Source organism: Camelus ferus, chromosome 2, assembly GCF_009834535.1.
Source record: "Camelus ferus isolate YT-003-E chromosome 2, BCGSAC_Cfer_1.0, whole genome shotgun sequence".
Taxonomy (NCBI): domain Eukaryota; kingdom Metazoa; phylum Chordata; class Mammalia; order Artiodactyla; family Camelidae; genus Camelus; species Camelus ferus.
In genome coordinates, this window is record NC_045697.1 from 104,108,419 (window position 1) to 104,123,985 (window position 15,567).

At 34.3% G+C, this 15,567-nt stretch overlaps 1 protein-coding gene across 3 annotated transcripts in view; it reads right to left on the bottom strand.

The window, feature by feature from the left end:
• The window catches only part of TTC29 (tetratricopeptide repeat domain 29), a 724,023-nt gene that overhangs the window by 162,844 nt on the left and 545,612 nt on the right, over positions 1 to 15,567 (bottom strand). For all 3 annotated transcript variants that reach the window (XM_032464537.1, XM_032464547.1, XM_032464557.1), the window contains one exon: positions 2,601 to 2,824. In XM_032464537.1, the coding sequence (XP_032320428.1) occupies positions 2,601 to 2,824 (224 nt within the window). The remainder of the gene's footprint in view (positions 1 to 2,600; positions 2,825 to 15,567) is intronic.

Genomic DNA, 15,567 nt, shown 5'->3' on the forward strand with positions numbered 1-15,567 from the left:
AAACATCCTGTAGGACTATGCTTGAGTAGAACATACTTTGGGTAGCTTAAATAAATGTTATTAGAAAAAAACCTGCTGCTTAACCCTTGACAACAATTTAAAGTCAAGTGTAAATAATGTTTGAATTATCTATTGATTCGGTTACCCATTACCATTATTGCCATCTCTTCCCCTGCCCCATGGGGCATAAGGCCCTAATCATAATGTTACAGATGGTACAGAGATGATTCACAACAACGGGAAATATAAGAAGTATTATCAGGGACAAAGGAACACTTTAACGAACTCAAAATAATCCAAAAAGAAATGACTGGCTTACTTTAAGCACTTCTTTGCTATAAAACAGAAAGTGATATTTTGAAAAGTAAATTTTTAAATAACTCTAGGTTCCTGCTCTGCGAGTCTCAAGAGACAGAACTGACCCGAGATGACTATTGTTAGTGCCATAGCTTTGATTAAATGAACTTCATTGTGACCCTAGAGTGATGGTCTTTCCAATGAGAAGCAATGAGAATGCTCAGAGATATGCGGCTCCAGGATAATTGTCTCAGATCCCACAACCATATGGGATGGAATCTTTGAGGTGCCATTAACAGATTTTTATATTCTAGATTAAGTGTATGTGTGTGTGTGGGGGGGGGGTTGAGATTTTGGATAAATTCAAGTTAATAAGTGTGAATGTGCATATTCCCTATACCATTTTCTGGGATACTCTTAACTCAGTTCACAATTTTTCTCCAGTAAAGTTCATGTGTTAAATGTGAAAAATTATATATATTTAAAAAATAAGCATACAAATGTTTACATGTCCTTCAACCAAAGTATTTCTAATAATTTTCTCTCCAGTAATTTTAATTCTCCATATTTTAACCCAGCAAAAGTCACTGCATTTTGAAGGCAATAAATCTACAGAAGAGTTGTTCTGAGCAGGAGGTAATTTTGTTCCATTTAATAAATGCAACTTTACTTACCATGAAAATATGATAAACCACTCAGTAAAGAAAATGCTTCATTACTTGTACCATGTGCATAAGATATTGTCTGTTACAAAGTTAGGATTTTTACAATTTTTGAAGTTGGGGAAACATTTTAACTTATACATACAGTTTTTTCTTTAATAAAAAATGATAAATTAAAAGTTTTCTGTCTTCAAATAGATTATTTAGCATTTTAGTTTCTTTATGACAATTTTCTCATTTTGTGACTAGTGATGTGTTTGGCTCCTATTTATGCTACTAAAATGAATACCTCTAAAACATTTAGTAAATCTTTATTAAAACAACTTGAAAAAAATGACTAGTGGGCAAATTTTATCTTGATCAATTCTATTTTCAGTGTAAATATCACTTAAGAATTTGAGGTTGCTACTGAATGTCAGTTTTTTACAATAGCATTTTAAAATTTGTAACAGTTAATTTCTTGAGACATTATATGTAAATCACATTTTTAAAATGACTCTAATTTTAAAGTCAATCCTGAGTTACTTTTCATTATACAAATAATCAAATAATTACCTCTTGTCTACACACACACACCCACACACTCTAGTTCACTTGTGGTAGTGTTGTTAGGATTTTTGTATGTCTCGTATTTTTAAGTCAGCTCACATCCTGCTCAGAAATACGTACTGACTCCACTATAGAGACTAAAAGACCTGCTACTCCTCTCATGCTGATTCTATGTCTCCATCAATTTTCCCCATTGTAGCACTGGGTAACAAAAAAAATTGTCTAATACTCTATTTTCCCATAGAAAGGCCTGAAATGAAATAAAGACGTTGTCATGTTGGGGCTTGAGCTTCTCTTTTGAATCCTGTGGTATTTTCACACAAAAAGTTGATGAAAAGAATAACTGAGAACATCAAATTTATATGCCAAATTTGGGGATTTCTCTTATTACCTAAAATGACGAATTCCGAATAGGTTAAGTTAAGAAATATTTATGACAACAATATCACTATAATTATAGTAGAGATTAAAATATTTTTTTTAATACTTGAAACATATTGACTTTTTGGGAAATTTTAGGATACCAAAAAAAAAAAAAAAAGAAATGTATTAGAAGTTATGTGATAGAAAATATAAAGTTAACAATTTTATTCACAATTGTAAATTGCAGGCTTTTCATGTCTCCTCACTATTCACTAATAAAAATTTTCTGAAATCTATAAAACCTTATTGATTAAACCTTCCATTTACATTATATAAACACAAGCAAATAAGTATAATTTTCAAGTGATAGTACTCTTTGAAAGTATCTCCTCAGTGGAAGTCAGTATTTAGATTATATATAAAGAAAAAACTATGGTAAGGTTTATAGTGAATGAGACCAAAGATTTTAATACAAAGGAAAGCTCTGGAGAGCTTTCATCATCTTTCCTAGCTTAGAGTGACATCACCAGGATGGCCCTGTGTCTGGGCAGCCCTGTGATTCAGTGTTCCTATTGTTTATTCCATTAAGATGCTTAGTTGATGAGGTTGAATTGTGCTAAGGTGTCTTCACGTTTGAAATTCATACATGAAACAATTTGGAACCTTCCCTGGAGTGCTCACTGTTCTGGCTTCTGCAGCCCTGCTTCCCCAAATCCCTCCTCCACTTACCTTTCCTTTCAGCTGCTTCGGCCCTGGTCAGGTAGTAGTAGAAGTGATCCAGCTTGTCAGGCTGCTCTTCCAGGGGTCTCTGCACCCACAGGAGGGACCTGACTCTCGCAGCCTCCCTCAGGGCATCCCACTTCTCCATCAGAGAGAAGAGCTCTGTAAAGGACTTGTGATAACCATCTCGCAGCATGTCCACACAGATGTTCTTCTTGTACGAGTTCCGGTAACTGGGAATAAGAATCAGAACACTCAAAGCCTTATTTTAATCCTTGAAATCTGTGCAGCTGTTTTGATCCGATAATAATTAAAGGTTAAATCATGCTGTTTTTCTTTTTTTCCCTCAGTGAAAGCACTGAACACCATCTTTGCCTCAAACACTTATAATTGAACTTCAGTTTAATGAAAGATGCCAGGAGCTATCTAAATACAGTAATTTTAGTGAAATTACATTATAAATATATCAGTTCCAGAGCTGAGCTCCCTTTGATAAGGACAAATAAGCTAGTTGACTGATGTCTTAGTCTGTTTGGGCTGATAGAACCAACTACCCCTGGACAGAGCAGCTTATAAACAACTGAAATTTATTGCTCACAGTTCTGTGGGCTGGCAGTCTAAGATCAAGGTTCCAGGAAGGTTGCCTTCTGGTGACCTTCCTGTTTCAGAGCCAGCACGTTCTAGTTGTGCCCTCACATACCATAAGGTGCCAGGAAGTTCTCAGGAGCCTCTTTTACAAGAGCACTAATCCCATTTATAAGCACCCCACCCTCATGACCTAACCACCTTCTAAAGCCCCATTTACCTACATCTTTGGGGATCAGGATGTCAGCCTATGAATTTTAAGGGACACAACATTCAGACCACAGCAACTGACAATATCCAAAAATACTTAATACATTAGCCTCCCACCAAAACAAAACAAAACAAAAGAGCAAGCCAAGCAAAAATTAAACATGTCATTTAGTATCAAAACAGTACTCTACTAAGTGGTTTCACTGTAGGTTACAGAGGTTCATTCATTCATCCACTAATTTATGCAGAAAATAATTATTGAAATCTCTTGCCAAATATATTTTTAAAAATTATTTTCAGTTTGGATTAAGTTAATGATTTGTTAATGTAATATCTCACTTCTAACTTAATAATAAATCATATGCAAGGAGATAAAGTGACGAATGAATAGTCCATTTATTTATTCAACAAATAGCTATTGAGTTTCCTACTGAGTGACGGGCACTGTTCTGGACCAAATAGATTCAGTGCCCTTGTGAAGTCTGTATTCTAGTGGGAGAGCACAACCAACAAATAAGTAAACAAATCATAAATAATTTCCGCTGATGAAAATTGCTGTATAGGAGATAAGCAGGGCTATGGAATAACAGCTGTGTGGTGGCTATTATTCCACTAAGCAAGTAATCAGAGGCCAAATGACACAAATGCTTTATCCTAATTATTTTACGTTATTCTTTAAAGAGGAGACAATTAAATACTTAGAACTGACATGATGTGATACTACAAGCAATGAGCATTTCAGTGTGGACTGAAGAGCCTAGATTCAGAACACCCAAGGTTGAGGCCAGCTCTTCCTAACCTCATTTCTTCTCATCTCATTCCTTCTCATCTGTGAAACGCACATATGAGTCTATGCCCTACGTACATCACAGGGTTCTTCTAAGAACCAACTAAAATTACATGTATGAAAATGCTCTAAGAAACGTGACATTCTGAACTACTGGCTCTCAACTCCTTGCTCTGCAATCAACTCACCTACAGAGTTTAAAAAACAAACAAACAAACAAACAAACCAAAAATGGCCAAGCCCCATCCACCAAGAAGTTAAGAAGTTTTTACACAGTGGATCAGCTTGGGTCTAGAACAAAATGCAGTAATAAGGGAGTTGGGAGAGGGAAGTTAAAAAAAAAAAAAAGAAGGCAAGACCCAGATCATGGAGACCTCAAAGCCATGGCAGGAAGTTTGGACTCCAAGCTAGGAGCGAAGGGAGCCACAGAAGGGTCTGAGTCAAGAAAATGACTCAGTGAGATTGTATTTTCAGAACCATCCCAGCTGAACTGCAATGCTCCCCTCCCTGGCAGCTGATGCAGGACACCTGTTACTACAGGACTAGTCCATAAAGAGAGTAAGGAAAGCACATTCCCAGGCCAAAAAGTCAAAAGCCACCATTTTGTCAAAATGAAGACCAAAAATATTTAAAACAGAGAAGAGAGAAGCAATCGCAGATTTTTGTTTGTTTCTGCCCTCTAGCTGAGACAGAGGAGGAGGGTGGGAGAAGGGAGCAGTGAGACACTGAGAAGAGCCAGGTCCTCTCTCCCCTTCCCTCCCAAATGCCCCCACACAAGGGCATGGAAAGGCAGCAGAAGTCACTGCAGAGGTTTTCTCAGCTGAAGAGGACGTGAACCAGCGTCCCCCACCCTGTAATTTCCCACAGACCATGGATAGTACTGGCTGAGTGCCATAATTGTCTAGTGGGCTCTGTGTGTGTGTATGACATAAAAGTGAACGGCAAGAGAGGGCTGGTACATGTGCCACAGTGTCACTGGCCGCAGCAAGGGGATGTCTGCTGAAAGTCTTTTGGATGCGCTGCCCATTGGAGACTGAAGGGGGACCCAGCTGTAACTGAGAATAAGAAGCACTGGGGAGCTACAGAGGGTCAGGTCAGCATACTTCCAGAGCTGACCAAAAGGGATGAATCAAGGGCATCAGGGACAGACACCTGTACAGAACCCTGTAGTCAGAAACACATTCAACTACAAGTAAGCAAACCTGGCTCACAATGCCTTCAAAACTAGAGTTTTCGATTTCCCACAGCACAAGACGCCTAAAGGTAGGCAGCTGCTGGCCTTGATTCAGTGGCCTGGCAAGTTCAAGGCCCGTGCCTCTGGGATTGTTTTATCCTTCCCCTCACTAGTCACTAGAGGGCTGTCCCAGCTCCAGACATCTTGTCCACCTTCAAGGCAAGAAGAAAGGGCAGAGTCAGGTGTTATCAGCTGTGTCTTACTCTATCACTGGGGAAAACAAAAGCACTCCTGCAACTACTATTGGGTTTTCCACGTTGATCCTGTTGATGAGAACTGTGTCATGGGGCCACCCCTGGCTGCAGGGCACACTGCCTGATCTTGGGCACACTGCTGCCCCAAATGAAACTGGAGTTATGGTAGCAAAGAAGAGAGAAATGGATGCTAGCAAAGCAAGTTCGGTGTCTATCACAAGATCCTAGATCAAGACCTGGGAGTAAATGCTGACAAACTCCCACTCCTGGGGTTGCCAGATAAATCTGAGTATCAGATAAACTACGAATGATTTTTTTAGTATTAGTATACCCCAAATATTGCATGGGAATACTTATACCAAAAAAAAAGTTTCTTATATTTTGAAAGTCAAATTGAAGTGTATGCCTTGTATTTTCATTTGTTAACCTAGTAACTCTATTTCCCTCTACCTAGCACCAGTGCTGTGCTGTTTCTATGCAGGAAAACAGGGTGAGGGGAAGGAGTGTTAGAATCCAGAATAACCTGAAAAATCACTGAATTGGATTGACTTTACCGATGAGGGACAAGATTGGATCTTTACACTGGGGAGGATCAAGGCTCAGGGCCAGGAATTAAAATTAAGTTATAAAAAAATAAAGACTTTCAATTTAGCATCCTTGAGCTTGTGATTCTGAAATTCACACCAGATCCAAGAGAATGGCTGAGAGGAGGGCAGAATCAGGAGCAGGGAGAAGGGCAGACTTATAGTCACGAAAAGGCGAGGCCACGGGGCTGAAGTAAAGGCAGTGGGGATAAGTAGAAGCAGTGGGATTTTGTACATATTTAGGAGATAAAATGTCGATTACTTGGTGACTAATTCGATGTTGGGAGGGTGATGGAAAGGGAAGAGCTATGATGACAACCAGGTTTATGGAGTGGGTAGTTGGTAATTTACTAAAGAGGATAACATAAAAGGATGAACAGGTTTGGGAAACGAGAATGAGTTTGGGTTCAGATAACTTGAGTTTGAGGAGCCTGAAGGGATGTCCAAGTGATAATCAAAAGGGCAGTTCAAGGGGTGGTAAGGAGGTTTGAGAGGACAAGGGATTGGAAATGCAACCTTGCTTCAAACAATCACTGCCACATAGAGAACAAGCTTATGGTTACCAAAAGGGGGAAGGTAGGGGGAAGGATAGATTAGGAATTTTAGATTAACAGATACACACTGCTGTGTATAAAATAGATAAGCAACAGGAACCTACTATGTAGCATGAGGAACTATATTCAATATCTGGTGATGCCTATAATGGAAAAGAATCTGAAAAAGAATATATATATAAATGTATAACTGAATCACTTTGCTGTACACCTGAAACTAACACAACACTGTAAATCAACTATACTTAAATTAAAAAAAACAAACACCCTATCACCTTTGTATGTCTATGCCCTGGCTGCCAGCATGTTTTCCTGTGAATGAAGGAAGCATTCTGGGGCAATAAATAAATAAATAAATCAGAACATTGATTTAAACAATAAAAATAGACACATGTCAGGGGGTCATCTCAGTTCTAATCCTAGCTGGGACAGAGATGCAGAAAATCACTCTCTGAGCTTCATTTCCCTCACCTGGGAGATGAGGGTGCTTTGGTTGGAGCAGGTTCACCCAGCATCTAGTTTCACTTCCACGGACGGCCATACAAGCAAGTCCTTTTGGAAATAGCACATTGTGTGTCATCTTGGGGGGACTTGATTTTAAAGACTCCCTAGCCAAGGGGTGGATCAGTGGCTCAAATTAAGCCATTGGTGTCTCTCCCAGGATTCTGAATCTTGATGCAAGAAATACAAAGGTACAGAAGGTTGTAGGAGCTCAGTCAACCCTGCAGCGACATACCGACAAGAGCTGCAAATGGCTCTTGCTACCTAGATCCATTCACGTATCCCATATCCCGTGTCTGTTCTGTTCCTTCTGAGCCGGGATCTCCCCTACGTTCAGCTAGCTACCTAATATCCTTCGAATAAAACCATTTCCAGTTTATTTAGTCAGAATCAGTTTCTGCGGCCTGTGACTGAAGAATATGAAGTGATTCAGAAGGGATTAGGCTAAAATTGTATCCAAGACATCTTTCAGCCTCAAAACATCCATGATATATAACTGATATCAATTTTTAAAATTCCTAGTACATTTTTTAAAAAGACCATTCTTTGCAAAAGAGATTTCAAATAGAAATGTATTTAAAAATGCATATATAACTATGCTGATATCATCTCTATTTTATACACACATTTGTGTGCACACACACACACATACATTTACGGCACTGTTTAAGCCTAATTACTAATACTTGAGAGCCGGAAAGAGCAATTAGTGTTTTACTGAATAGGTTTCTATTTCAACTTTCATGCATATTATTTCTTTAAACCAGAATAATTTTCATTTCTTCAAATGAACTGGCTATCTGAAAAAAAAATGTCAATTTCCACCATTATATGTGAATTTTTCAGGTTTTATATTTCATAACAGAGAATCATAGCCAGAGCTCACTTGCTTTATAAAAAGGGATTTTTTAAAAATGCAAACAGAAATATAAAGAGAATATTTAAATGCATTATTTTATCTGTTATTCATTTAGATATGAAGTTATGGGACTTTGGTTTTATTTACATATTAAAACAAATATTTATCCAAATTAAAATATGCTCTTTTTAAGCATCAGAAGAAGAAAAATATCTCCTTGATGTAAAGAAATTATACTGCATGGAAATTGAGAATTCCGGTATAATTTCTGGGAGGTTTGATACTACGGAACTTGAACAGTTCTTCTGACAGAAAAGATGCCATTCACGGATGCAGAAGCTGTGACGTTCATGGATATCCTGACACCTACAAATCTATGTCCTAAGGAAGATCTTTGTCACTGCAGACACCTAAGGCTGCACTGGGCTCAGGGATGCAGCTGGAGAAGAATGGATTTGAAAGTGGAATTACATGACCATGCATTTCTTGTGGACTCTTATGACTACTTAAAGGCATCATTCAACAGAGATTTCTGAGTATTGTTAATTTATATCAAAATTTCCCTAAAAATTCTACAGGAAAAAAAAATCTGTACACTGAAAGAAAGTAAAATTGAACAATTTGCCATAACTCCGTAGCAGCTGAATGTGTGCAGATGCTGGGAAGTGGAAAATCTGCTGTTAAACTACCATGGAAATGTTATATCATTTTAAAATTCTGCCTTACACTGTTTCTCATAGCTGCTATGTATAGAGCACCTACAATGTGTCAGACACTGTGTAGGCACATCATTTCTAAATCACACACTAACTCTACAAATACTACTTCCATTTTCACAGATAAAGAAACTGTCTTCAGTGAGGTTGTGACTTGCCCAAAGCCATACAAGCTAGGAAGGGGCAGAGGTGGGATTCGCATCCAGGTTTCTCTGGCTGCAAATTCTAAACTTTTTCACTTTACTATATTGCCTCCTATTATATCAAATATTATTGATTTTTCTTCTTCTCCCCCTCCTCTACACAATTTTTTGTTTATTTGCATTGACTGTTTAGGAATTTGACATAGTTATACATTTATGGTGTCACTCTGCAATTAGAAAGCTATTTCATTGTCTTTATCCATGTTAATCCACATTTGCACTGGACTGGGGAAAGAGATCGGTGTCATTCTATGACTCTTTCAGAGAATCCTCTTCCTTTAAAATGAGGGGGCAGACAATCAGTAGCATCTGTGCAAAGCAAATTCAATAGATGTGATTCCCACACAAGGGTGTAAAGTCTAATGGGGAAAACACTGAGAGAGATAAACACAGAAAAAGACAAAGGTACACACTTGCATAAATATGAGAAATATGAATGAATAGATATGACAATTTATCTTATTGTCTTTGTACTTACAGGTATTTATACTAGTTATTAGATGGACTTTCAAGATCAAAATGCATTATCAACTACTGTAATATAATTATAATATATAATTATATATAATCTATAATTAATTCTAACATGATTAATATAATGATGAATATATTTAACATATTTTTTCATAGGCCAAACTGAACTACTGTATCAAGGTGAAGCTGCACATTCAGTAAAATATTTCAAAAGCAGCTCAATAAGCTCAATAGTTTAAAACAAGATCATAAAATTTTATTTAATCTGAGAAAGATAAACTCAAAAGATATGTTATATCTAATCAAAAGTCAGGATAATACTTTTACTCCATTAAGTTAATATTTATAAGTCACTAGTGGGTTATCTATGTGTCAGTAATAACAGTCTTACATTCATACTGTAGGGATAAATGTTATTGGAATCACCTAAGGGATAATTACATTGACTCAAATTAATACTTAAATAGCTTCAGTTAATATAATTCCCATGGAATAAAGTGAGTCACTATTCTTACCCATACTTTTCAGTGTAGGTAGATATTATGTATAATTAGAAGGAGGAAAAAATCCTTCTTGGCACGCACACACACTGATACATAATCATACGTTATATGAGTAAGTTTTACAGGTTTTTTGTGTGAAAAGGATACTTTTTTCCTAAAAAATAAACAAAGATATAGCATTTCCTTAACTATACAAATATATAAAGAGAGAGAAGTTAGAAAGGAAAAAATTAACTATGTTTGAAATGACTTTAAAAGCATATAGAATGCTTTTACAAAGAAAACTGAAAGCATTTTTCTTACTATTACACATTTAGGTTTTTAATAATTATTAGAGTGATTAACATGGATTAAGAATACACTACAATCACTCATATATTTTTACCTAATAAACCACTGGAATTGAGATTCTTAGGAATTTTACATTCTTTGGACTTCAAAATATAGCAAGAAAAGAAAGTTTCAATATTAAAAAAAAGGCTCTTTTTAAATTTAAAGGATTTCCAATGAGTTGACTGGTCTCTGGGGGCATCTACTGGAAATTTTGCAAACTGCAGTCACATCATGTAAATTTGATAACTTTCATTACCCATTTTAATACAGATATTATTTTAATTGATATGCAAATAAGGTGACACTCAAAGAAGATAAATGTAAAGTTATGCATGGTATTCTATCTCATCCATCTGTTAACAGCAAAACATGTAGCTGTCTATGGGATCAGTTAACAAATACTCAACTGTTAAAAATGTAAATAGGGCAGGTGGCATATCGCAGATTACAGTTTTCAAACCATTCACTTCTCAGACTTGGAAAAATTAAAAATATATTCTAGGAAGAAAACACACATATTTAATGTGGCATTTTTATTAATCCAAATTAAATGCATATAAAAAGCACTTCCAGCCATTTGCTGCAACATGGATGGACCTAAAGATTGTCATTTTAAGTGAAGTAAGCCAGAAAGAGAAAGAAAAATACCATATGATGTCACTTATATGTGGAATCTAAAAAAAAATGACAAATGAAGTTATTCACAAAAGAGAAACAGGTTCACAGACGTAGAAAACAAACTTATGGTTACTAGGGGGAAACGAGGTGGGAAGGGATAAATTGGGAGTTCGAGATTTGCAGATATTACTATATATAAAATAGATAAACAAGTTTCTACTGTATTCAATTCAGGGAACTATATTCAGTATCTTGTAGTAGCCTATAATGAAAGAGAATACGAAAATGAATATATGTATGCATATGTATGGCTGAAACTTTATGCTATACACCAGAAAGTGACACATTGTAAACTGACTATATGTCAATTAAAAAAAAGCACCTCCAAAATTATGTTGATTTCTCTAAAACAAATTCATTTTGCATCTCAGTATGTCCAATCATTATAAATAACCTGGTAATCACTGTTTACTTTCTATATGACTCAAGTTGACTATTTACATGTTAATATCTCAAAAAGTAGAATTTGGCATACTTGGAACAAAAAAATCTATCCATTATTTCAATTAATATTACATTTGGAATTAGTCATTAATATGAACATTTTTGGAGAGCTTCCTTAAGGAAAATGAACATATAACGAACACAATAATCATTGCAGTTTATATGTAGTTTTAAGATATATTTAAAATAAACCAAGTAACTCCTAGAATATTATTTCAGTTGTGACTAATCATGTAATAGGAATTTTAAAGTCACAGCCATTATAATAATCTTGATTTTCTTTGTGAAATATATTGGTCATATTTACTTTAAGAGAAAATTTTAAAAATAATTATGAAGGTATATCTATTGTGCTATACTTACATTATACCATAATACAGTTTTTATTCCTATAATTTTGTATAAAACCCTCTAACAAAGATTGAAATATTTAACTATTTTAGCTTCATTGCAAACAAATACCACTAATGCATGTATGATTTTATAGTTTCTGAAAATTTCACTAGAATTACTATCCAAATAAATTACACCTTTAATTGTGTAAACTGAAAAAACTAACCAACATAAAAATGTTAGCAACAAGTCAGAACCTAAGTATTAATATAGGAGGACTTTCCTTTCAGTTTAGATTTAGATTCACTTTATAACTGAATGTACTTGATAAGTTAAAAATAAGTAAAATCCACCCCCAAGAGGTTATGGAATAGAATTTTTGTGATTGTTATGAACAACTCAGAAGTTTATTAATTTGTATCTCTAGAGGAAACTGTTACATACAAGTTTTGCTTTATATTTTTGGAAAATACAAATTTTTCTTTATTAATCATCAAAGTTAGAAAACATAGCTTGGCTTTCAACATTTTAAAAGCATACGTACAAACTGAAAAATTGTATTTGGTAAAAAAAATATTTAGTTCAACCTTTAGTTTTTTAAAAAAAATTTTAATAATAATAACTAAGAAAGTTTACCCCACAGTATTTTGTAAATGGGACTATTACTAATATAATTCTTTCAATAAAAAATAAAAATTTGATCAGCAAAGAATGCTCTCAACAGCACAGTAAGAATTCACTTCAACATGGGTGATTTTTATTTTGGGACAGATGGATTATTTGTGTAGAATGGAACACAGATGATTTCTCAGATTCAATTCTGTTCAAACTGGTATTTAGCACACAAGGCAGTAACTTTTTTGTGAGATCAATAAATGTTAATCAAATAGAATTTTTGACCGTAATTCTTACCCGTTATCAGAGGAAAGCCGTGGTTATTTAGCACGCAGTCCAGACTGCAATCCTTACAATAGCTTTAAATGAGTCTCTTACCAATACAAAGGCATTTTTTACGTGTGTACCCTGTTAAGAATGATTTACTCAAATGATATCCATTCAGTCAAATATTTGAAGTACAGTGATGGTCATCAATCAGGAATGAATAAACTATTCATCAGTCAATATAAAATATTATCAAAATATTTACCCTTGTATCTGTTGCAACACATTTTCTTTACTGAAAAATCTCAAACTTAAAACACATTTTCCAAGTGTTTCTTTAGAGGCTTAGTGAAAAAGCAGTGGAAGGAATCTCCTTATGTGAGGCTAACTACACATATAATCTTTATAAAAAGTCTTGTTATTTGCAAACTCCCTCAAGAAATTCAAGTTTTTTTTTTTAACAAGAGAATGTTTTAAGCCAAAGATCAAATATGGAAAGGTATAAAACGAATGTCATTGTTAAGAAGAATTTTCAGTGGAAGTATTTTCAAGCCAGGAGTACCACACTTGAATCCAAACACCTTGGGTTAAATGAGAGAATCATATGAATTCCTGCTCTTTCAATTTACTCTGTAACTTTTCGTTAGAGGAAAACAAAATTATATAACCAATTGAATTGATTATATTGTTACTTATTCTATAAAATATAAGCTGAAAAATAAAGACTAAAAATAACCTTTGCTTTTGGATTCAGTTATAATGTTAAGAAATCTGAATACTTCTGTTAGGTTCTGCATCCTATTATAATGGCAATAAACATAAGAAAAAGAGGAGAAAAACAAAAATAAACTTCATGCTACATGACTACAAACAATGGACTATGGGACGGGTGGAAACATTATTGTGTTAGCTCAACTCCATATTTTTCTCTAAACTAGTATTTACAGTTTTTATTAATATGAAACTCCATACAATATAATAGTGACTCTGTTTTTTCAAACAATCCTGTGATTGCTCTCCAAACTTTTTGAAATTCTATTATTTAGGAAATTTTCTCTTAAATAATAATCACTTAAATTTTTTTTCAGTTCTTCATCTTTACACCTTTATAAATAAAAGAACTATCACTTTTCCACATAAATTGAGTGAAATAATCAAACTTTAATAAAAACGTAACGCTGGAGAATATAAAGACACAACTTAGTAAAAACAACAAGTTGCATTAAAAAGAAAACTTCAGTTCACTGTGTGTTTTTTTCCTACTAAGTATGTCATACATTTCATCCTTGCAAGAGTTTGACTGAGTTTTGCAAGTAAAATTCTGTTTCCTCTACACTTGCTAATAGTCATGAGAATCTGTAGTTTGCACCTTCCCATTAAAAATGTATTGTATTTTTTGAAATTATTCACCCCGCCTTTTATCCAGATCATGTCTTTGAAAGGAGGAAGTAGATAATAAATGGAATAATTCATGATTTCCCATTAAATATGAAACTTTCTTTTGCAGAGTTTAGAAAATGAAGTTCTACATAATGTACAAAAGTTGATTAGAACTTTTTTAACCTTTTCAAGAAAAAACCTTTCACATTAAACAACTGCATGAGTAGGTTTCTTTGGGGAAAGTAAACCAATCAATTTCTTACCTATGGCTTTATCATATATATTCTAATGTTGCTCCTTCCAAACATATATCCCTTTATAATGTGTGAGTAGTTATTAAAGTAGCGAGAAGAAAAATAGTGTACATTGGGCTATACACATGACAAGTATCTAAGAAAAATATAACTGATGGTTAAATTACAAAGGGAAAAATCACATAAATTAAAAATGAAAACAAAACATTATCTGTGCTCTTCTCAGCAGTGGAATGGAAGATAGTGTGAGGGTAGATAACAAAACCTGCATTTAGATTTCTCTTATGACATTTCTTCTAGTGAGGTAACATTTTGTCATGAGGAAAAAATATACACCTTTATAAAACTTATCTTTGCAAACTATCCATTGGGACCCGGTAACTACATTCTTTTTCTTTTGCCTTTTTTTTTTTTTTAGATACAATTTAAAAAATTAAACCAGATGGTTTTTAGGTTCACTCCAGCTCTATCGTTCTACATATATTGGGTAAGAAATCTAGAAAAAATTTAACTGAAGAAAATGTCAAGTTCCGACTATTTTAGGGCAGCTGGTGACCTCATTTCTTTAGGTTTTAAAATTTCTTTTGTGGAATAATTCATCTTTTTTTTTACTAAATGTATTTTAATTTCCCCCATATCAAAAAATAAAGAATATATTTCCCTTTTCAAACTTGAAAGCTTAAAAGATAGGCTACCACATTGTAAGCCATGTGAAGAAATCTTCCGTGTTGTGTGCTCTTTAATTACCATGACAAAGGAGGTGTGTATTGCACATACAAACAGTGAAGCCAGGATTTCTTACAGGCTATATGTACACAGTGATCAAACTTCCAGAACATCGGTTTTGTTTTACACTTAGTAAAAACTAAATTAATAAAAACAAAAAATAAACTAATCATTCTGAAGCTTTAGTTAGACAACACCTGTGTGTAAATATCTCATTTTCCTTTTAATGTTGCATTGATTTTATTGCAGCTATCTCCAACTTTTATTAGAAAATTTCTACTTATAACTAAGAGTATATCAAATCAAACATGTGCATCAATGAAAATATTGTAAGAGCAAAAGGAAATATTTGTGAGAAGATAAAATAAGAGCCTGGAATTCAAACTTTTTAAAAATTGGACAAGAAAGATATATAGTAGGGATTATAACTTCCTTGAGACAGAGAACATGTTATTTGTTTCTTTTGTATGTTCATATAATAGTGCAAATGCCAACAAAAAGAAAGCTTGTATAACATTATTAATATCAAATAAAATGGAATT